This window comes from Hemicordylus capensis, chromosome 7 (genome assembly GCF_027244095.1).
Source record: "Hemicordylus capensis ecotype Gifberg chromosome 7, rHemCap1.1.pri, whole genome shotgun sequence".
Classification (NCBI taxonomy): Eukaryota; Metazoa; Chordata; class Lepidosauria; order Squamata; family Cordylidae; genus Hemicordylus; species Hemicordylus capensis.
This window is the reverse complement of record NC_069663.1, coordinates 31,418,930-31,436,076: the sequence shown is the minus strand read 5'-3', so window position 1 is coordinate 31,436,076 and position 17,147 is coordinate 31,418,930. Positions and strand designations below refer to the sequence as shown.

Below are 17,147 nucleotides of genomic sequence, written 5' to 3'. Positions count from 1 at the left end.
GTAATGAGAGGAAATGGCCTCAGACTATTACCAAGAACAGAGGACCCTCTTTGTCTTCTAACGGTTGTCTATTAATCTAAGTATTAATTACCCAACAAGTCAATCGAATAATGAGCCCAAAGCAAGATGGTTAAGCAGTACGATGCGTCCAGTATATCATTCATTAACACAAAAGCAGATGTGAAGCAATCACTAATGGTAAAGCAGAGAGGTTTTTATTTTATTTTAAAGTTTACACATTTTAGATATCTTAAAGAGTCAGCCATCCTTATTGTCAGAATTTATTTATATTGTGCAGAGGTGCTCTTACTCCCAGACTTCTGGGCTGAAGTCGAGGGCCTCCACACCCCGTACCAACCCCCCCCCCCCATCCTCTTTAGACTGTCCAGGGTGGAGTGGTCACCACGCCACTGGCCGGCACTGTGTCAGGGGGCCGAGCGTGACTGTGACCTCCCTTCTTGCCTGTGGGTTCCCCAGAGGCATCTGGTGGGCCACTGTGTGAAACAGGATGCTGGACTAGATGGGGCTCCTTGGGCCTGATCCTGCATGGCTGTTCTTATGTTCTGTTTCTTAGCCTAGGACCCTCTTGAAGCAGCTAATACCATTAAAAGTCATAACAAAAAAGTATTTTTAATAAGAGAGCAAACAACACAGGAGTCCTTATCACACGGCGCATACATGTACCTTCACCTGGATTTGTTCTTTGCTCCCTGCTCCCCACAGTAATGGAAACAAGGGGGAAGGGACCACTTTCTTTGCTGTGCTCCACAAGCTGAAGGGGGCACCTCGGCACTGGTGGGGCTGGTCAGCTGGGCAACCCCAGAATGGAGTTTTGCAGCATTTCAGAATTTCACGCCACTCACTCAGCTACAGGACAGCCATCTGCAGGGAGGGAAGGGATGGATGGATGGATGGATGGACATCTGCAGGAGACCATACAGAATTTGAGGGGTTTTTTTTGGGGGGACGACAACGACACTCACCTGCATTCTTTATTAATCTCTGCAAGAAAATCAAGGGGCATCTTCAAAAATTTCACTTGTGCAGTTCTAACTCTGAGCCTCTCTGTTCTGCTCCAGTCCCAGCCAGAAGCTGCACAGCCCAGGGAATGCACCACCCCAGCCTTGGGATTTGGTTACCCCCGAGCCAGGAATTCTTGGCAGGACCAGACTAGTTGCACACATGTTGCCTGACAGGAACAGCCCCTCTGCCCCCTGCCAGCAATTCCAGGAGGAACCCCAGGCAGGCAGGAGGGAACACCTCAGCAGCAACAGAAGCAGGGTGGGGTGTGAGAGCGGATGAGGTGCTGCTGCTGCTGCTTCTGCTGCTGCTGTACTCCCTCCAAGTTCCGACCTGCCCTATGGAGGGAGGGGAGAGAGAGAGAGAGAGAGAGAGAGAGAGAGAGAGAGAGAGAGAGAGAGAGAGAGAGAGAGAGAGAGAGAGTGTTCACAGAAGGGGTCCATGGGGCACAGGGGAGCCACATATCCCCTGCTGCTTCACGGCTTGTTTGGTGCCCAACATGGCCATGGCCAGCCTACAAAGGAGGTGTTATAGTGAGGCAGCCACCTGTGTGTGTGTGGGGGGGCGTGGTTGGCAGAGGCAGCAGAGTAGCCCCCTCAGTTGGCCTGCTGCCTCAAAGCACCTGCCCCACCATCTCGTCCTGTTGCCTCAGGTGCCGGGCGGGGGGCAGGGGTTGGCCTGAACGTGGCCCACGTTCCCAGGATCCTGGTGGGTCACCCTAAGCCAAGCTATTGCTCCAAGCTCTGGATTCCACAGAGAGGGAAAGGGAACCCCCCAGCGCATGACAGGGAGACCCTGCGTCCAGGTCAGTTACTAAGGGCTGCCATGCACACACCCAGACTCACCCCTTCCGTGCCCACATTAAATGCACAGCCGAGCTGGGGTGGGGCAGCAGCAGGAGCTGTGGAAGACCCAGAGTCGGAGGGAGAAGTCTTTCCTTGCTTAGCCTCGAACCTTTGGACAAGTCTTCTCCCTTGCTGTGCCTGCCTGCAGCGCACCTGACCTCACCCAGCTGAGCTCCACCATATATTGCTTCGCAAAGAATAAATCCAGCTTGGGCAAGATGAAGCCCATCCTAAGGGAAGGCTGCAAGGGAAACCAGCCGGTTGTCTCCCGAGGCTTCCGAGACGAGCCGCCAGAGCAAATTCACAACTCCACTCTGGGGCACAGGAATAATAACGGGGCTTTTCCTCTGTTAATGCCCAGGGCAATGTCTAGGAGTGTGCACTCATTTCGTAACCCATGAAAAATGGGCAGGAAGTGAGTCCATTTGGCTTCTTTTCCTTTTGTTGCAAAATAAATGAAAAAGTCCCCAGGTCAACAGAATGTATTCATTCATGCACACACTGGTTTTTATTCGGGGGGGGGGGGAGTTGTCTGTACCATGGTCAAACTATTTAAACCTTTAAAGGAGCAGCAGCACTCCTTTTGGTGCTCACCTACTGAGAGAAGCCATTATTCCCCCCACAATGCCCCGGACATAGTGTCACACGGGGGGGGGGAGTGCCAGGAGGGGCTACCCTAGTTTCATAGCAGCCACCAGATTTTTTTACCCACAGTCCCCGAGAAAGACGGGGAGGGTGGATTCAGAGGACTGTGGGAAGACAAGCCTGGAGGCAGTCACCAAAAGGATGTTGCTGCCCCTTTTCAGGAGTGACTCTAGAGCAATTAGTTTGCGGGGGACAGGGGGGTGGCAAATAAGGTTATTAAGGGAGCAAGGATTTTGCTGCCGCTAAATACTTATCAAGGTACGGTAATTAATGTCTGCTTAACCTATTAATTAAGCTTGCTTGACATTTGCAAACTTATTTAGAAAATGGGACAGATTCCCCTTGGAAAAAAACAGTCCTTTTGGATTAGGCCAACCTTCCCGTCTGCTTTCTGGGCTAGTTCTCTCTTCCTCTCCAAGACCAGCGTCTGGGGACCTAAAGGCTTGGCCTGGCTCCTGGGAGGCTGGAGGAGTCTCCTCCTTACTTCGCTGGCTGCACTGGCTTCTGCGGCTTGTTCGGGGGTAGAATGAGGCTTCTTTAGATGGGGGGCGGGTCTTCCAAGGTAATGCATTCAAATTCTAGGTCCATAATCTGCCGTGTATATTGTCTGTCACTTTGCTATAAAGCTCCAGTAAGATGGATGGAAGAATGAAAGTGGAAGAGGGAAATATTTTTTGGGGGGGAGCACCTGCTATGGAGTCACCCCCAGGCAGCCCCGCCTGGCACTTCAGGACTGGCATCCCCTGAGTATTACTGCCACAGTAATTATTTTTTCCATGAGGTTGCTGAAAAGGTCATTTCCCCCAGGAGCAGCTCATCCTAAGGACCTGGCCGGGGAGGGGGGCACCAAAGGAGCCTCTCCTTCCCATAGCTCTCCTTGCTCCTCACCCTCCCATCCTGCTCTGCTCCAGCATTAATGAGAGCCACATTGCCGTCAGGCTGACCATTCGCCAGGAAGGGCTGTGTGGTCAACCACACAGCTCTACCTGATGAATGGCCAGCCTGCAGGCAGTGTGGGGTGGGGCGGGAGAGAGGAGAGCAGATGGAGCTCCAGGAAGGAGAGGTAGCAGCTGTGCCTCCTTTGGTGCCCCTCCCCGGCTCTTTAGGACAAGCTGCTCCTGGTCGTCCCCCCCCCCCAGAGTGAGCCTGCCCCAGAGTCTCCTCGGAGTCCGGGCAAAAGCCCTCTGGACTAGGCCAAGCTGGGAAGAGTTGGCCTGTTGGCCTTTTCCTTGTGCTGGCTCCTCCTGGCCCCTCCAGAGGCAAGGAGAAGTGGCTGAGGAGGACGCCATGCTCAGAGAGCTCTCCCGTTTTCCCAGGCACCGGAGGAGGTGATGCAAGCCGCCTCCTCTGCCCACTGGATTCTGGAACAGGCTCCCGTAGACAGCTGAAGAGGAGAAGTGTTTATTGCAAACTGCAAGGAGAGCAGCCAAGCAGCTTGTCACCACGGACGGACGAGTTCAGACGGGAAGGGAAGCCAAATCCTCCTCAGGGCCTCCGTGACAGTAGTGGGAGTTTGTTGGTGAAACACAGTACGAGAAAGACAAGTTGTGGAGCAGATCATGGCTCCAGCAAGACGGGTTTGAGCAGCGCTGGGCCTCTGCCAAGGAGGCACTTGCAACACGCAAGTGTTGAAGGCAGAGGGAAGCCGAGGGAAGCAGATGGGATGGTGGGACCCGGGCCTGGAAGAAGCTGCCTCGGCAACACCCTTGACAGATGCCTCCTCTGGGTGCGCACAGCTCTCTCCATCACAGATCTCAATCTCCACCTCAAAGCCAGGGAAGAGCAGGAAGGCCCAGGTGTGTGTCTCACGGTGCAGATGTCTCTTTGGGTGCACATGCACAGCTTGGGCTACACATTCACACAGCGGTGGTGCAAAAATGCCCTTCTGGTCATACATTGGGAAACACAAATTATTCCTTTTATAAATTTATTCCTTTAATAGGAATAAAGGCCGTGTCCCCGACTCCCAAGGGTGAGAGGCTCGGGGAGGCAACACGGCCAGGCTGGGTTTCGTTTGGATGAGAGAGATGCCAAGCAAGCCCCGGAATTCATAGAGGGAGGCAGGGGGTCAGTGGAGGCAGGTGGGCACTCCCAGGTGGCCAAAGGTCCCCCAGAGAGCAAGGAGGGGGGCAGCCCAGCCTCCCAAGGCTACAACCCAGATTTTAGCCAGAACTAGGCAGAAACTCTCAGCTCCCTCTCATTTTCCAAAGTTCCAGAATGGCAATCTCCGACCCAACGCGTTCTCTCTCTCTCTCTCTCTCTCTCTCTCTCTCTCTCACACACACACACACACACACACACACACACACTGTTGCTTTGATCTGGGAGGCCAGCCTGCAGGCATCCTTGAAACCCATTCAGGAAGACATCCACACAGCCATTCAGGAAACTAACTTAAAGGGCCGTTTATCAGACCCTGGCTGACTCCAGTCAGGAAACGTGTTAGGCAAAGCCTTCCTGGAAGACCCATTTCCAGCAGCAGGCAGAGGGCTCCATGCAAGGAACACTCACTCCCTTCCCAGAAAGGCGGTGCTGCTGCTGCTGCTGCTGCTGCTAGCCAAGGAGGCCTACATGGCTTAGGGCTGCAAACAGAAGGAGGAAAAGACAACCTGGACAAGGATGAGCAACACTTAGAAACGTACACGGTGGGTCATCATTAGGTACCATACATACCTGTTAGGAAAAGTGTTTCCTGTCGCAGAGACACTTTCTTCCTCTGGCTGAAAACACTCTCCACATGTGCTATTCCTATCCACACCATCACCATTAATAATGCAAGAGGACAAACTTCTGCCAAAGGGCAACCCCCACCACCATACAAGCACAGGTTACTTATGCAGAGGTGCTCTTGCCCCTGGACTTCGGGGCCAAAGTCCACAGCCTCAAGAGCCCCTGGGGCCCCCCAACTCCTCTCTAGTCTGACCCGGGTGGTGTGGTCACCCACCCTCCTTTTTTCCCTTGAGGCCTTTAGGTCCAGGCTCCAAAATTACCTAGGTGCCACCTTAAGCGGCTCAGTGGGGGAAATGCTTGACGAACAAGCAGAAGGTTGCCAGTTCAAATCCCCGCTGGTACTATATTGGGCAGCAGCGATATAGGAAGATGCTAAAAGGCATCACCTCATACTGCGCAGGAGGAGGCAATGGTAAACCCCTCCTGTATTCTACCAAAGGAAACCACAGGGCTCTGTGGGCGCCAGGAGTCAAAATCGACTTGACGGCACACTCTGCTTTACCACTGTTCCCTCTAACAGGAATTCCCAGATGTTGTTGGCTACAACTCCCATAATTCCCAGCCAGAAGCCACTGTACCTGGGGATGCTGGGAGCTGTAGTGAACAACACCTGGGGATTCCTGTTGGAGGAAACTGTGAGGTGCAGCTCTGCTTACGTGGCCATGAGGCCTCCTCCTTCAGGCTCCCAACTTCTCTCTCGCTGCTCATCCACACAAGCGAAGATCCCCATCCCGAAGTTAGACGGATCCGTTTCAAGGGTGTGGCTTGGGCAGGCGAGGAGGCATTTGCTCTGTGTGACTGAGCTGCCTGCCAGGACACACTCCAGCTCCCCAATAGATACACTAAGCCCCCCAAGACACACTCTGGGCTTTTTTCCCCACCTTGTAGGGCTTTTCAGCCCTGTGTGTACACTGAGTTTCTCTTTTTCACAGCCCCATGCATCTGGAGGCTCTTTTCCAGACCCACCTCTCTGTCAGGCCCCACTTCGTTTTCAGAGGCTTCTTTCAAAACCAGACAAAAGAATCTTCCTTGTAACTGGGTCTTTGCTGCCGCCGCTGCTGCTGCTGCCTGCTGGTGTGGAAACTGCTGCAAAACTGAGTCACCTCCTGGTGGCAACCCATTTTTATTTTTATTTTTGCCCACAATGGCCTTGGGACACAGCCTCATCACAGGGCAGTGTGGGACAGCTAAATGGCCGTTACCATGAAAAAGAAGGCATCGACCAGCAACAGTTGCTAGCAGGTGACCCCGGCCAGGCCTGCAACAAGCCTTGATCCAGGGATATATTGGGCCAGACTGCAGGGCCGATTCCTTTGAGTTGGCTGCCAGCAATTCCCCCACCTGCCAATCATCCTGACCACGGATGCAGGGCATGGTGGCCTCCCTACTCTGTTTTGCACCCATAACTCACAGGCTCCTAGCTTATTCCCACCATGAGAGCCTGCCTCTGGGACTCTCCAGCTGGAAGGGCCTGATCCCATCACAAAGCATGGAAATCACACCTCACCTTTGGCTTCTGGCCCGTCCCTCTCCAGCGGTGCCAGTTCTCATTCCCTTTCCTCCTGCCATGTCTCCCAGGCTCCTGGACAGATGATGTCTCTCAATTCCCCACCACTAAGAGCCCCCAAGCTTTAGCTGCCCGGCCATTGGTGGGGTAGACCTCTTCTGCCGCCCGGACAGAGGGCTCTGCTGCTGAGCTTCTGGCCCAGCTGTGGGCCCTTGCAGATGCTGATCCAATGAAGCTCTCACTTCTTCTTGCTCAGTCTGACTGGAAGGTCCTTCTAAGGCTGTCGCTGCAGAACTCCCATTTCGGCATTCTGCATCCCACTGGCTTTGTGGAGCCCCCATTTTCTGCTGAGCTTGCTGTTTTCAAGAGCACCCTTACTTTTCCATCTTCTTCTCAAAGAAAACACAGTGCCACCATTGGCACCAGTCTCTTGTTCCCTCTGCTTTTCTCCAGGAGAAGGAAGTCTCAGAGAGCACTACCAGGCTGAGTTTCCTTGGGAAGAAAAAGAGAGAGTACTGGGACCTTGTACGGACTGCTTTGTTCACAAACATACAGAGCATAATTGGGGAGGGGGTTGGCCAGCAGTGGCCCTAGGTAAAGCACAGACACTGTGCTCCCCACCACTTCAGGCACTGCTTCACTGGCCGCCTCACAGTCAGAGCAAACGCTGCATTCAGAGGTGCTCTTCCCCCCGGACTTTAGGGCTCTGGTCCGTGGCCTCACAGCCCCCACTGTCTCAGGAGGCCTCCAAATTCTGTCTCAGGGGGCCTCCAAATCACCCAGCCAGCCAACCCCAGCATGCCTGCCCTCATCTCCGCTGCATTTGGAGGCTTGTGGTCCAACAGAGCCCCCTTTCTCCAGAATACTGATTTCCCCTGGGTGGGAAAGTTGGCTGCAACTTGCTGAGTAAGGGGCAGGTTGTCGAGGAAGTCCAGTCCCCTGCTTGGCAGAAGGAAAAGGGGGAGATGCTCCAAGGCAGTCTGAATGCTCTGTGCACCCTTTCTCCAGGAGCCAGGTCCTCCCATTAAAAAACTTTTAAAACACCATTGCAGATGTGCAGAGGCGTAACTATAGGGGGGCAGGGGGGGCACGTGCCCCGGGAGCCATCTTTTCTGGTCACATGGGGGGTGCCGACATGACCAAAAATTTTTTTTAATTTTTTTTTAATTTTTTGTTAATACAAATGTTTCCTGCTCAGTGCAGCAGCGCTGCAGCAGTCAAGGGAGTGCGTCGGCAGCCCATCCCCCACGAGCGGTCCCTTCCGCGCCGCCCGCACCCCCCCCCCCATTGCTTTGCTGGAGCCTGGCGGCCAGTCAGTGGCCTGGCTTGGCGGCGGCGGCGGACACTTGTGAGGAAAAACCTAAGTATAATGTAGTATGTTGTGGCGCGGGGGGGCGCGGGGGGCGCCATTTCAGTGCTTGCCCCGGGCGCCATTTTCCCTAGTTACGCCTCTGCAGATGTGGCCGCTGCTACAGACATGATGTCCAGGACAATGGAAGCATGAGAACACACGGAGAGCCAGCAGCCTTGCAAAGCTATCACCTCTTTGCCATATCTTGGGGTGAAGACCTTGTCAAGAATCACAGTGAGCATTCATCCCCCCAGACAGTACCTACCACCTCAGCTAGTCTCATCAGCTGCATTCCCTCTTTTGGAGATGAGTTGCCTGCCTGGGCATTCATTTCCAAAAAGAGAAGGTCTCAGACTGGATTTCCAAGCTAACAGCAGCGTCTTTTCATTTCTGAAGTGTTAGCTTTGCCCCCACAATAGTCCAGGAACTCTCTCCCACTGGATCCTCAAACCAGCGTGGGTGAGTCATTCACTGGTCATCCACATGGGCTGGTCATTTGACCTGACAAATGAGCATTTTGCATGGCTCAAGATAAAGCCGGGGCTCTTCTTGGCTGGCTGGGTGTGTGTGTGTGTGTGTGTGTGTGCGCAAAATCAAACTTCGCCTGGGGTGCCAAAAACCCTAGGACTGTCCCTGCTAGTGTGCAGGTGGGAGGGCACATCTCCACTCAGAACAATGGGTAGACCTGGCCCCCCAGTGCCCCCCCCACCCAGCCAGGCCTCCCACCAGCACTGGCTCACCCATCACACCAGGGGCCAAGTCAGCTGCTGCTACTGAGGCTACCATAGTAATCAAGTCCCCAGGTAGGCCTGGCCTCTGTACCCCTCCTCTTAGCAAGACTCCTTCTCCCCCAAAGATGCCCCTACCTCTTAGTGGCTCATCCTAATGTGCCAGGGTGGCACCTAGGGTTGCTCCTCCTCTCTCCCTCCGCACCTGAGAACCATGCTGCCTGCAGGCTGGCCACTTGTCAGGTAGAGCTGCTCTGTTACTGGGCAGCTCTACCTGATGAGTGGCCAGCCTGCAGGCAGTGCAGCTCCCTGGCGCCTCTGGGAAGCAGGCAGCTTCCTCCTGACTCTCTCTGAGACTCAAGAAGAGGCCAGGGTGTGTGTGTGTACACCTGAGTGTGCCACCCTCCCTAAAGCACCCCGTGAGGCTCCCCTGCAGGCATGTACCCTACTCCCTCTTCTCCATTGCAAGCACCAAGGGGGGAGGGGAGTTGCTCCACCACCACCACCACCACCCCGCTGCCCCCTTGGCCCCTTCTTGCGCCCTTCCCATTCGTCGGTCATCGCGAGAGTGGCATAAGCAGGGCAGCCAACCACCTCCAACCCAGCGGGGTTCCGCAGGAGCCAGAGACCAGTCTGCGAACCCGCTAGCAATAAGAAGTTTAAACGAGGCATTCGAGCACGTGCAGAGTGTGACCTCCTGGGATGAGGAGTATGGGAGCAGCTCCTCCCGCCTGCTTGGCACCACCCCAGGGGACCTCCCCGTCCCACCCGAGCCTTTCTGGGGCGGCCCGGCCAGCAGGGCCGTCAGGAGCTCCCTCCTTCCAGGCGACACTTCACAGGTCGCAGCTGCTGATCCCCCCGCCCACCCCCACGGGGGGGGGGGCCTTCGCCTTCGGCGGCTTCTTGCGGCAGAACAAAGCCCGCCTCTCCCTCCGCCCCCTCGCCACTGTCCGTCCCCAAAGCGCTCTCCCTCAGGCAGCCTGCCAGCCAGCCAGGCCAGACAAGGCGGCGGGCAGCGGGCCGCTGCTGCGAGTCTCCCAGCAGACTGGAGGGGCGGGCCGGCTATGCCTCTTGACAGCCGGCCGCCCCCTCGAAGAAGCCCCCTTTCTGGGCGGCCTTAGCTCTGCCCCCTCTGCCCCTGCAGTCCAACCCCCCACGTGCCGCGGACTCTCTTTCGCGAGAGAGATCTGGGGCCACCTCTGGGCCAGCGAGCCTGCCGGGACGCCGCGACCGAGGCGTTGCCGAGCGCTGGGAACCCGTGAGCGGCCGCGGCCTCAGGCAGCCCGCGGGGGCCAGCGCTCCTCAAGAACCGAGCCATGCGCCTGGCGAGGAAGGGGGCGGGGGGGGGCTGCCCATGCGCGGCGTGCGTGCCAGCGAGCCCTGCAGGAAAGCTGCAGGATCCGCTGGAGGCGGAGACCCCACCCCCCGCCCGACTCCACCGGCATTGCCTGGCCTCTCCCTACCGCGTCCGCTCCCTCGCCCTCCAAAGCCCAAACTGGCCCACCTGACAGGAGGCGGCGGGGCAGGGAAGCCCTCCGAACTGCTCCCTGGTCCTCAGGCTTTCCCGTCAGCGGCACCTTTTTACAGCAGGCTGGCGAAGGAAGAGAGAGCCTCTGAGCATTTGCAGAGCGCCTGCCATGTAGTCGCCGGCCGGGGCCTCCACACCTAGAAAAGCCGGCAGCAGAACTGGCAGGCGCGGGGTGCGAGGGTCGGGTCGTGGTCCAGCCTGCTTCGGCCCCCGACCCTGTGGCCTGAATCCCAGCTAGCTTCGGCGGGGAGGGAGATTGGGGTGCGGCTCAGATACAGGAACCCCCCACCTCCTCCCAGCGATGGTTCCTCGCCTTCTGTGGGGTGGCGCTGCTCCGGGGAGCAAACAGCCGCTACTCCCGCTTGTGCCTTCGGTGTCGCGGGGCGAGCGAGCGGCCTAGAGCCCAGCAAGGCAGGGCAGCCGCCGCCAGGAGGGACTGCTCAGCCCGCAGGTGGGGCGCGGGGCCCTTCCTCCCAGGGGCCCTGCGAATAGGGAGCCGCCAGAGGGGGCGGGGGCTGGGCTAGAATCCCCCTCGCCGCGGGGCTAGACTTTGATCTGCAGAGCAGCCTCCCACCTGCCGCCTGGAGGGCTGCGATCCATCCCTGAGTTTCTCCTGCAGGAAGCTGCGTGGCTGGGGGAGCCTGCATCGAGCCCCCTCCCGACAACGGAGCTGCCACGTGGCCGATTCTCCGCCTCCCGGCAGCAGCCTCTAGCCCAGAGAGAAGGGCACAGGGGCCGGTGGGGGATTCTGTGAGGCCCCCCCCCCGAAGCGAGAGCCCTTGGAAAGCAAGGAGGACCTGGCCTGGAAAGCAGTCGATGGGGCGGGGGGGGGCGGCAGCAGTTTATGAGCAAGGAAGGAGTATTTGGGGGCGGGAGGAATACGAATACCGTTCCCTTTCTCTTTTCTTCAAGCCTGTGATCATCCACCAAAGCTGGCAGGCAGCAGGTTGACCCAGGAAAGGAAGATTTTCCAGTTACTCCTTCACTCACGTCGTCGTTGAAGCTGGGGAACTCAGTGCCACAGGATAGCTTGCACACTGGCATAACGGTGCATGGTGGATTTTATCTTGAAAGAAGCAGCCAAGCTATTTTAAATCCAGTAAACAAATGCAGAGAGAAACGGCTGCGAGCCCTGAGGGTCAGCGAGTCCTCTGGCGACCATTGGTGGGGTGGGGGGCGCATTATCTTCTGTTCCCTGTGTGGGCCGGGCCAAGACCTAGAGCGGGTTAGGTCTTGTGGACCACCTATTGCCGCGGTGGTTCTGTTCTGAGGCTGGAGGCCTCCGGAAAAGCCCCCTCTCCAGCCTCTTGGCCACAGCTCTTTGCCTGTGGGACCGTCCACGCCGCCCCCCGCCCCGTTGACGACTGGCCAGACAAACTCTCCCCCCTTGAAGCCCCTCCCCGCTCAGGAGAAAACCGACCAGCAGGGGTGCCTTTCTTGGGGTGCCGACCGTTGAAGGGAGTCAGTCTTCCGAGTTTTGGAATGGAAGAGGCGGCTCGGAGGCGCTCCGAGGAAGAAGGCGGAGCTGCAGCTCCTGGGGGCCTCGGCTGCTGCAGCCCGGTCCTCGCCGCGGCGCCGCTGACCCAGGTCTCGGGTAGAGGGAGGAAGCCTTTCCCAGCTCCTGCTGCCACCGAGAGCCGTGGTTCTGTTCCGTCCGACGTGCCGGGCCGGCAGACGGCTCCGCGATGCTTTCGGCAGGCCGGCGCGGGCGCTGTGGCCGAAAGCTTCGGCGTCGGCGAATCAGCTCTGCAGCAGCCGCTGCCCGCCACAAGCCTGGCAAGCCTCCCTCCCACCAGAGCAAGGCGCTGCGCCGGAGGCCTTCAACGGCCCCTCCAGTAGGAGGAGACGCCTGAGAAACCTGGGCCAGCAGCAGCAGCCGCCGGGGCATGGAACGGCCCCCCACGGGGTCTCCAGACCAGCAAGCCACCCCCGCCGGCTCCTCAGCCCGGGTAAGGAAAAAGGATGTTTGCCTGCCTGCGGGCATCATCAGCACCACCACTAAGGAGTCGCGCAGAGCCAGGCTTCTTTGGAGAGCAGGAGCAGGCGAGAGCAGGGCAGCCGCCTCCCCAGCAACGCTCCGCCGGCGGGGACAGAAGGGACGCCTGCACGACCTGAGGAACAAAGGCAGCCCCCGCGAGTCCTAAACAGGACCCGGCGGACAGTCTCAAGGGAGGAGGGTGCCCAGTCTCGGCGCTGCTCCTCCATCTGGCGCAGTCCAGGAGCACCAGAGGACCGGCTGCCATCCGAATTCCCTGCTGGAGAACGCGAGCAGCAAGCAAGCTGCAGGAAGCAGCTAGTGCTCACGGTCTCGGCTACTACTGCCACAGAAGAAGGAGCAACGGAGCAAGGCCGGCAATTCGGGGACGGATGGCGGAAGTCCTTTCTGCGCCCCCGGCCGAGCAGCCTCCAAACGCAGCCTCGCGCACAGGGAGGGGTTTCCACGCAGGGCTGCTGCGGGATGGGCGAAGTTGTGCGCCCCTCACCCAGGGATCCCCCAGGCGCTCGGGTCCGGTGCCAGCGTGTGGGCGTTCTGCGTGCAGGTCGCACAGTCCTGGGGACAGACGCGCCATGTTGCGGAGAAGAGCGGGGCTATCGCGAGCGGGGCGACGCGGCAGGCAAGAGCTCGAGAGGCCGCCTAGGTTTTGCAGAGCGCTGGGCTCACGCAGCACAGCACCCTGGGGGAAGAAGGGGACGGAGCCGCGGGCCGAGGAACACCCGCTGTCAGCCCTTCCAGGACCCTCGAAGAACCATCCCGCCCCTCAAAGCAAGCAAGCCGGGCCAGCCCCACTCGGTCCCCAGCTGTGGACTCACCTGAACAGAGGCGAAGAGCGAGCGGACAGGCGAGCTTCCTCGGAATCCGCAATTGCGGGAGAAACTGGCCTGGGCGACCGAGGAACGAGCGGTGGGGGAAGCGCCTGCTGTCCCCGAGCGCTGGCTGGCTGGCTCTCGCTCGCTCGCTCTCCTTGCCTTGTCCCGTCCAGTCCTGCAGGTGCCGGCGCGCTCCCCCCACGTGGTGAATGGCAGAGAGCATGAATGGAGCGCCTCCCCCCCGCCATCAGGGGTGGCCGCCCCCTTCCTCGCTCCAATCCCAGGGCCGGCGCCGCCAGACGGGGCGGGGGCGGTTCCCTGCGCCAGGGGCGCCCTATGGAGGTGCGGTGCCGGCTGCCAGTCGCGGGTGGCGGAGCCAATGGGGCGCGCGTGGGGGAGTGGCCGCGCGTGGGGCCGAGCCGGGACTCTAAAGCGCGCCCCGCCGCCGAGGGGGCCCCAGTGAGAGGCGCGGAGCGGAGCGCGGGCTAGCCGACCCGACCCCAGCGCAGCCATGGCCACCACGGCGCAGTACCTACCGCGCGGCAGCCCACTACTGGCCGTGCCCACGCCGGAAGCGGAGCGCCTCCACCAGGGCCCCACGTACCGCGAGGTCCAGAAGATGATGCACCACGAGTACCTGCAGGGCCTGGCCGCCACGCCGGGCCACCCCATCGGTAGCCTCCCCCACCATCAGTGGCTGCCGGGCGCCACGGGGGACTGGGGAGGCGGCGGGACCCATCTGGAGCACGCCAAAGGCGGAGGCGCTGGGCCGCGCGGAGACCTCGACGGCGGCTTCCACTCGCGTTCGCACCTGGTGCACCAGCAGGCAGCGGGCGGAGGAGGCGGCGGCGGGGGCCACTGGGCGCAAGGTGGCCCCGCGCATCACCTGGGCGGCTGTCCCTCGGCCATGTCCCCTACGGCCGGGGGGCACCAGCCTCTGCTCTACTCGCAGGCCGCCTACCCCGGCCTCAACGGGATGTTAGGCCCGCAGGCGCCTGCCCTGCACCTCTCCCACGGCCACGCGCCCCACGGGCACGACGAGGCGGCGGAGGCGCACCTGGAGGGCTCGCCGCCGCACCTGGGCCACCCGGGCCACGAGCCGCCCTCCGACGAAGACGCGCCCAGCTCGGACGACCTGGAGCAGTTCGCCAAGCAGTTCAAGCAGCGGCGCATCAAGCTGGGCTTCACGCAGGCCGACGTGGGGCTGGCGCTGGGCACCCTCTATGGCAACGTCTTCTCGCAGACGACCATCTGCCGCTTCGAGGCGCTGCAGCTCAGCTTCAAGAACATGTGCAAACTCAAGCCCCTCCTCAACAAGTGGCTGGAGGAGACCGACTCGAGCACGGGCAGCCCGGCCAACCTGGACAAGATCGCGGCGCAGGGCCGCAAGCGCAAGAAGCGCACCTCCATCGAGGTGGGCGTCAAGGGCGCGCTGGAGAGCCACTTCCTTAAGTGCCCCAAGCCGTCGGCGCACGAGATCACCTCGCTGGCGGACACTCTGCAGCTGGAGAAGGAGGTGGTCCGCGTCTGGTTCTGCAACCGGCGGCAGAAGGAGAAGCGCATGACGCCCGCGGGGGGCCCGCACCCGCCGGCCATGGAGGACGTGTATTCACAGGCCGACGCCTCGCCGCCGCTGCACCACACGCTCCAAAGCCCGGTGCAATGACTGAGCCGCGGGGGCTGCGGGGCCGGCTCCGACGGACTGGCCTGGCCTGGCTGGGACTGGCTGCGGGACCTTCCCTCGGGGCCCCCGAACACTTCCCCGCTCCGGCAAAGCCCCTAGCGCGGCCATCGGACACTCGGAGCGTGGCGGGCGTGCGGGAGAGCAGGCGCCTGCGAGGCGATCGGACAGAGCGCAAGCAACGGGCGGAGAGGCGCCTTATTTCTTCCTCAGCCTGCCGGCGATCAACTCTCTTTCTAATTTAAATCTCTGTATTTATTTGAACCTCCAAAAACCAAACTCGCTCCGACCCAGCGGAGGCGCCCAGCGGGAGAGGAGCGCCAGGCCAAAAGGTTTGAGCTCCGTCGTGTTTCTTGCTTGCCTCCCACAGAACACGGAGTGCCGGCGGAGTGGGGCGGGGGCGAGAAAGGGACGCGGCCGCTCAGTCCACCTCTGGGAGACCTGGAGTGCGGGGAGCGGGGTGTTTGATTCCTAAATGACCCACCCGGTGCCATCTCCTGTTCCAAAAGGGTTCGCTTCCAGCCACTCTTTCCCCGTCGAGGATCCGAGGCTGATGCCGAACTGCACTGGCCAGCCCGGCTCCCGGTGGGCGAGACATCCACCCAGAGGTGCGGCCTGGGCAGGACTGCACGCCTGGCAGCGGGCTCCAACCTGCTCTGTTTCTGCGGTGGTCGGGCCCCCTCCGCCCGCACCCGGGGCCAAGGGTCAACGGGTGGGGTCGGCCCCGCGCTCCTCGGCATGTCCCTCTGTATCCTACTCCGTTTTTATTTATGTTACAGCCAATATTTTATTACTCGCATAAAACATTTATCCAGGAACCCGCCTCGTGTCCTTCATTTCCCTCGCTCCCCCCCCCTGCCCGTTTTCTTTGCAGCTGGGAGAGGAGGCGGAGGGCTGAGGCCACGGTGAAGTTGGGGGCGGCGGGCTCGGGAGTGCGGCGCCTCTTGAGTGGTTCCCTTGCAGCTCCTCTTCCCGTCCGCTATCCAAGGAGATTCCCTTCGAGGCCCTCCGCCCCACCCCGCCCCAAGACTGCCCGCTACTCTGAGGCGTCCCCTCGCCCTGCTGCCCTTTTGGCCTCCAACCCCTGGTCAGGCGCCAGAGGCAGAGGGAGAGGCGCCCGAGGCCGCCCAGAGGCAGCCTTTGCGGCCGCTGCCCGAGCAAATGCTCCGGCCTGCCTGCCTCCCCAGCCCACGCGCAGACTGGGCGCCTCTCTCCCGGGCAGATCAGGCGCTCCAGGGCCCGCTGCTGCCTACAGCAGCCCGGAGCTTCCGCTCGGCCCTGGGGGCCCTTCGAGCCTGTGCAGCGCCCGGCCGCTCTTGCGCGCAGCAAGCCCCACGGCAGAGGCCCGGCGGGCATCTCCGCGACCCCCAGCCCCGCACCGCTGGAACTCCGCGGACTTAAAGCGGCCCGGCAACATCGGTAGAGAGAAGCTGGAGGAGCGACTCTCCCAAGCCGGCCGTGGCCGTCAGTTTCCGGTGGAGACTGAGGCAGCGCTCGGTTCCCTCCCACCTTAGAAGGAGCCCCGAGCGAGCCCCGACGTGGCCTGAAGCCGAGGGAGGAAGAGGGAGCTCCCGCCATGGGGCGCTGGTCTGGAAGCGGGATCCGCTGCCGGCCCTACCTCCGCCTCGCCCGGGTTGCCTTCGCTGCCTGCCTGCCTTTCTCCAGGAGGGCCGGGGGTTGGGTGCGTGTCTGAAGCTCTGGCTTCTCGGCGGCGGGCATCCCTCCGAGGCCCGCCAAAGGAACCGTGGGGAAAGGAGCCCCGAGCTCGCAACCCGGTTCAGAAGGGGAGCAGCGGAACAAGCCGGGCAACCTCCGAGCTTTGGGTCGTGCCGCGTTTCCCGCTCGCCGCGGGCTCCTAGCAATGCATTGCAGTCCAGGCGTTTCTCTCCTGCTTCCTCCTCGCCGAACCATTTCAAGGCGGCTGTTGTGCACCCAAGAAAAAGCCTTGGAAGTGGACCCGGCTCCGCACTCCGGGCGCAACCCAGCCGGAAGTTCTCCTGCAGAGGCCCTGTGAAATTGAAGCCGGAGCGGCCCAAGGGGGGCGGCGCGGCGCCGGGGTCCCACTACAAGGCGGCCTTCCTTCCCGCTGGGTTTGGCGGCCTGCTTGCGGGCTTCAGTCACTCCTGGTGGTGCCGCAGACGTCTTGAGCCGCTGGTGCTTGTTGACAGGGATTCAAAATAATTTGAATCAAATTATTTGTCGCCCTTTGGAAACAGGCTTGAGTTATTAAGTGACTTGGTAGCCTTCCGAATATTGAGAGGTGCGTCCTGTTACTAGCATGATCAGGACTGCAAGTGGTCAAAT

The 17,147-nt window shown here is 60.3% G+C and overlaps 1 protein-coding gene and 1 long non-coding RNA gene across 3 annotated transcripts; one reads left to right on the top strand and one right to left on the bottom strand.

The window, feature by feature from the left end:
• Positions 1–219: 219 nt before the first annotated feature.
• Positions 220–11,111, bottom strand: LOC128333342 (uncharacterized). 2 transcript variants are annotated; one of them, XR_008310919.1, is made up of 4 exons: positions 10,929–11,111; positions 10,331–10,417; positions 6,748–7,239; positions 220–4,395 (listed from the first exon to the last, which is right to left on the bottom strand). It is a non-coding gene; the product is annotated as an uncharacterized LOC128333342 (long non-coding RNA). The 2 variants fall into 2 exon arrangements; XR_008310920.1 differs by having other exon boundaries at positions 220–7,239.
• A 2,544-nt stretch (positions 11,112–13,655) lies between these two features.
• POU3F1 (POU class 3 homeobox 1) lies at positions 13,656–14,960 on the top strand. The gene has a single exon (XM_053268753.1). The coding sequence runs from the start codon at positions 13,674–13,676 to the stop codon at positions 14,826–14,828; it is 1,155 nt and encodes a 384-aa protein (XP_053124728.1). The 5' UTR covers positions 13,656–13,673; the 3' UTR covers positions 14,829–14,960.
• Positions 14,961–17,147: the final 2,187 nt, after the last annotated feature.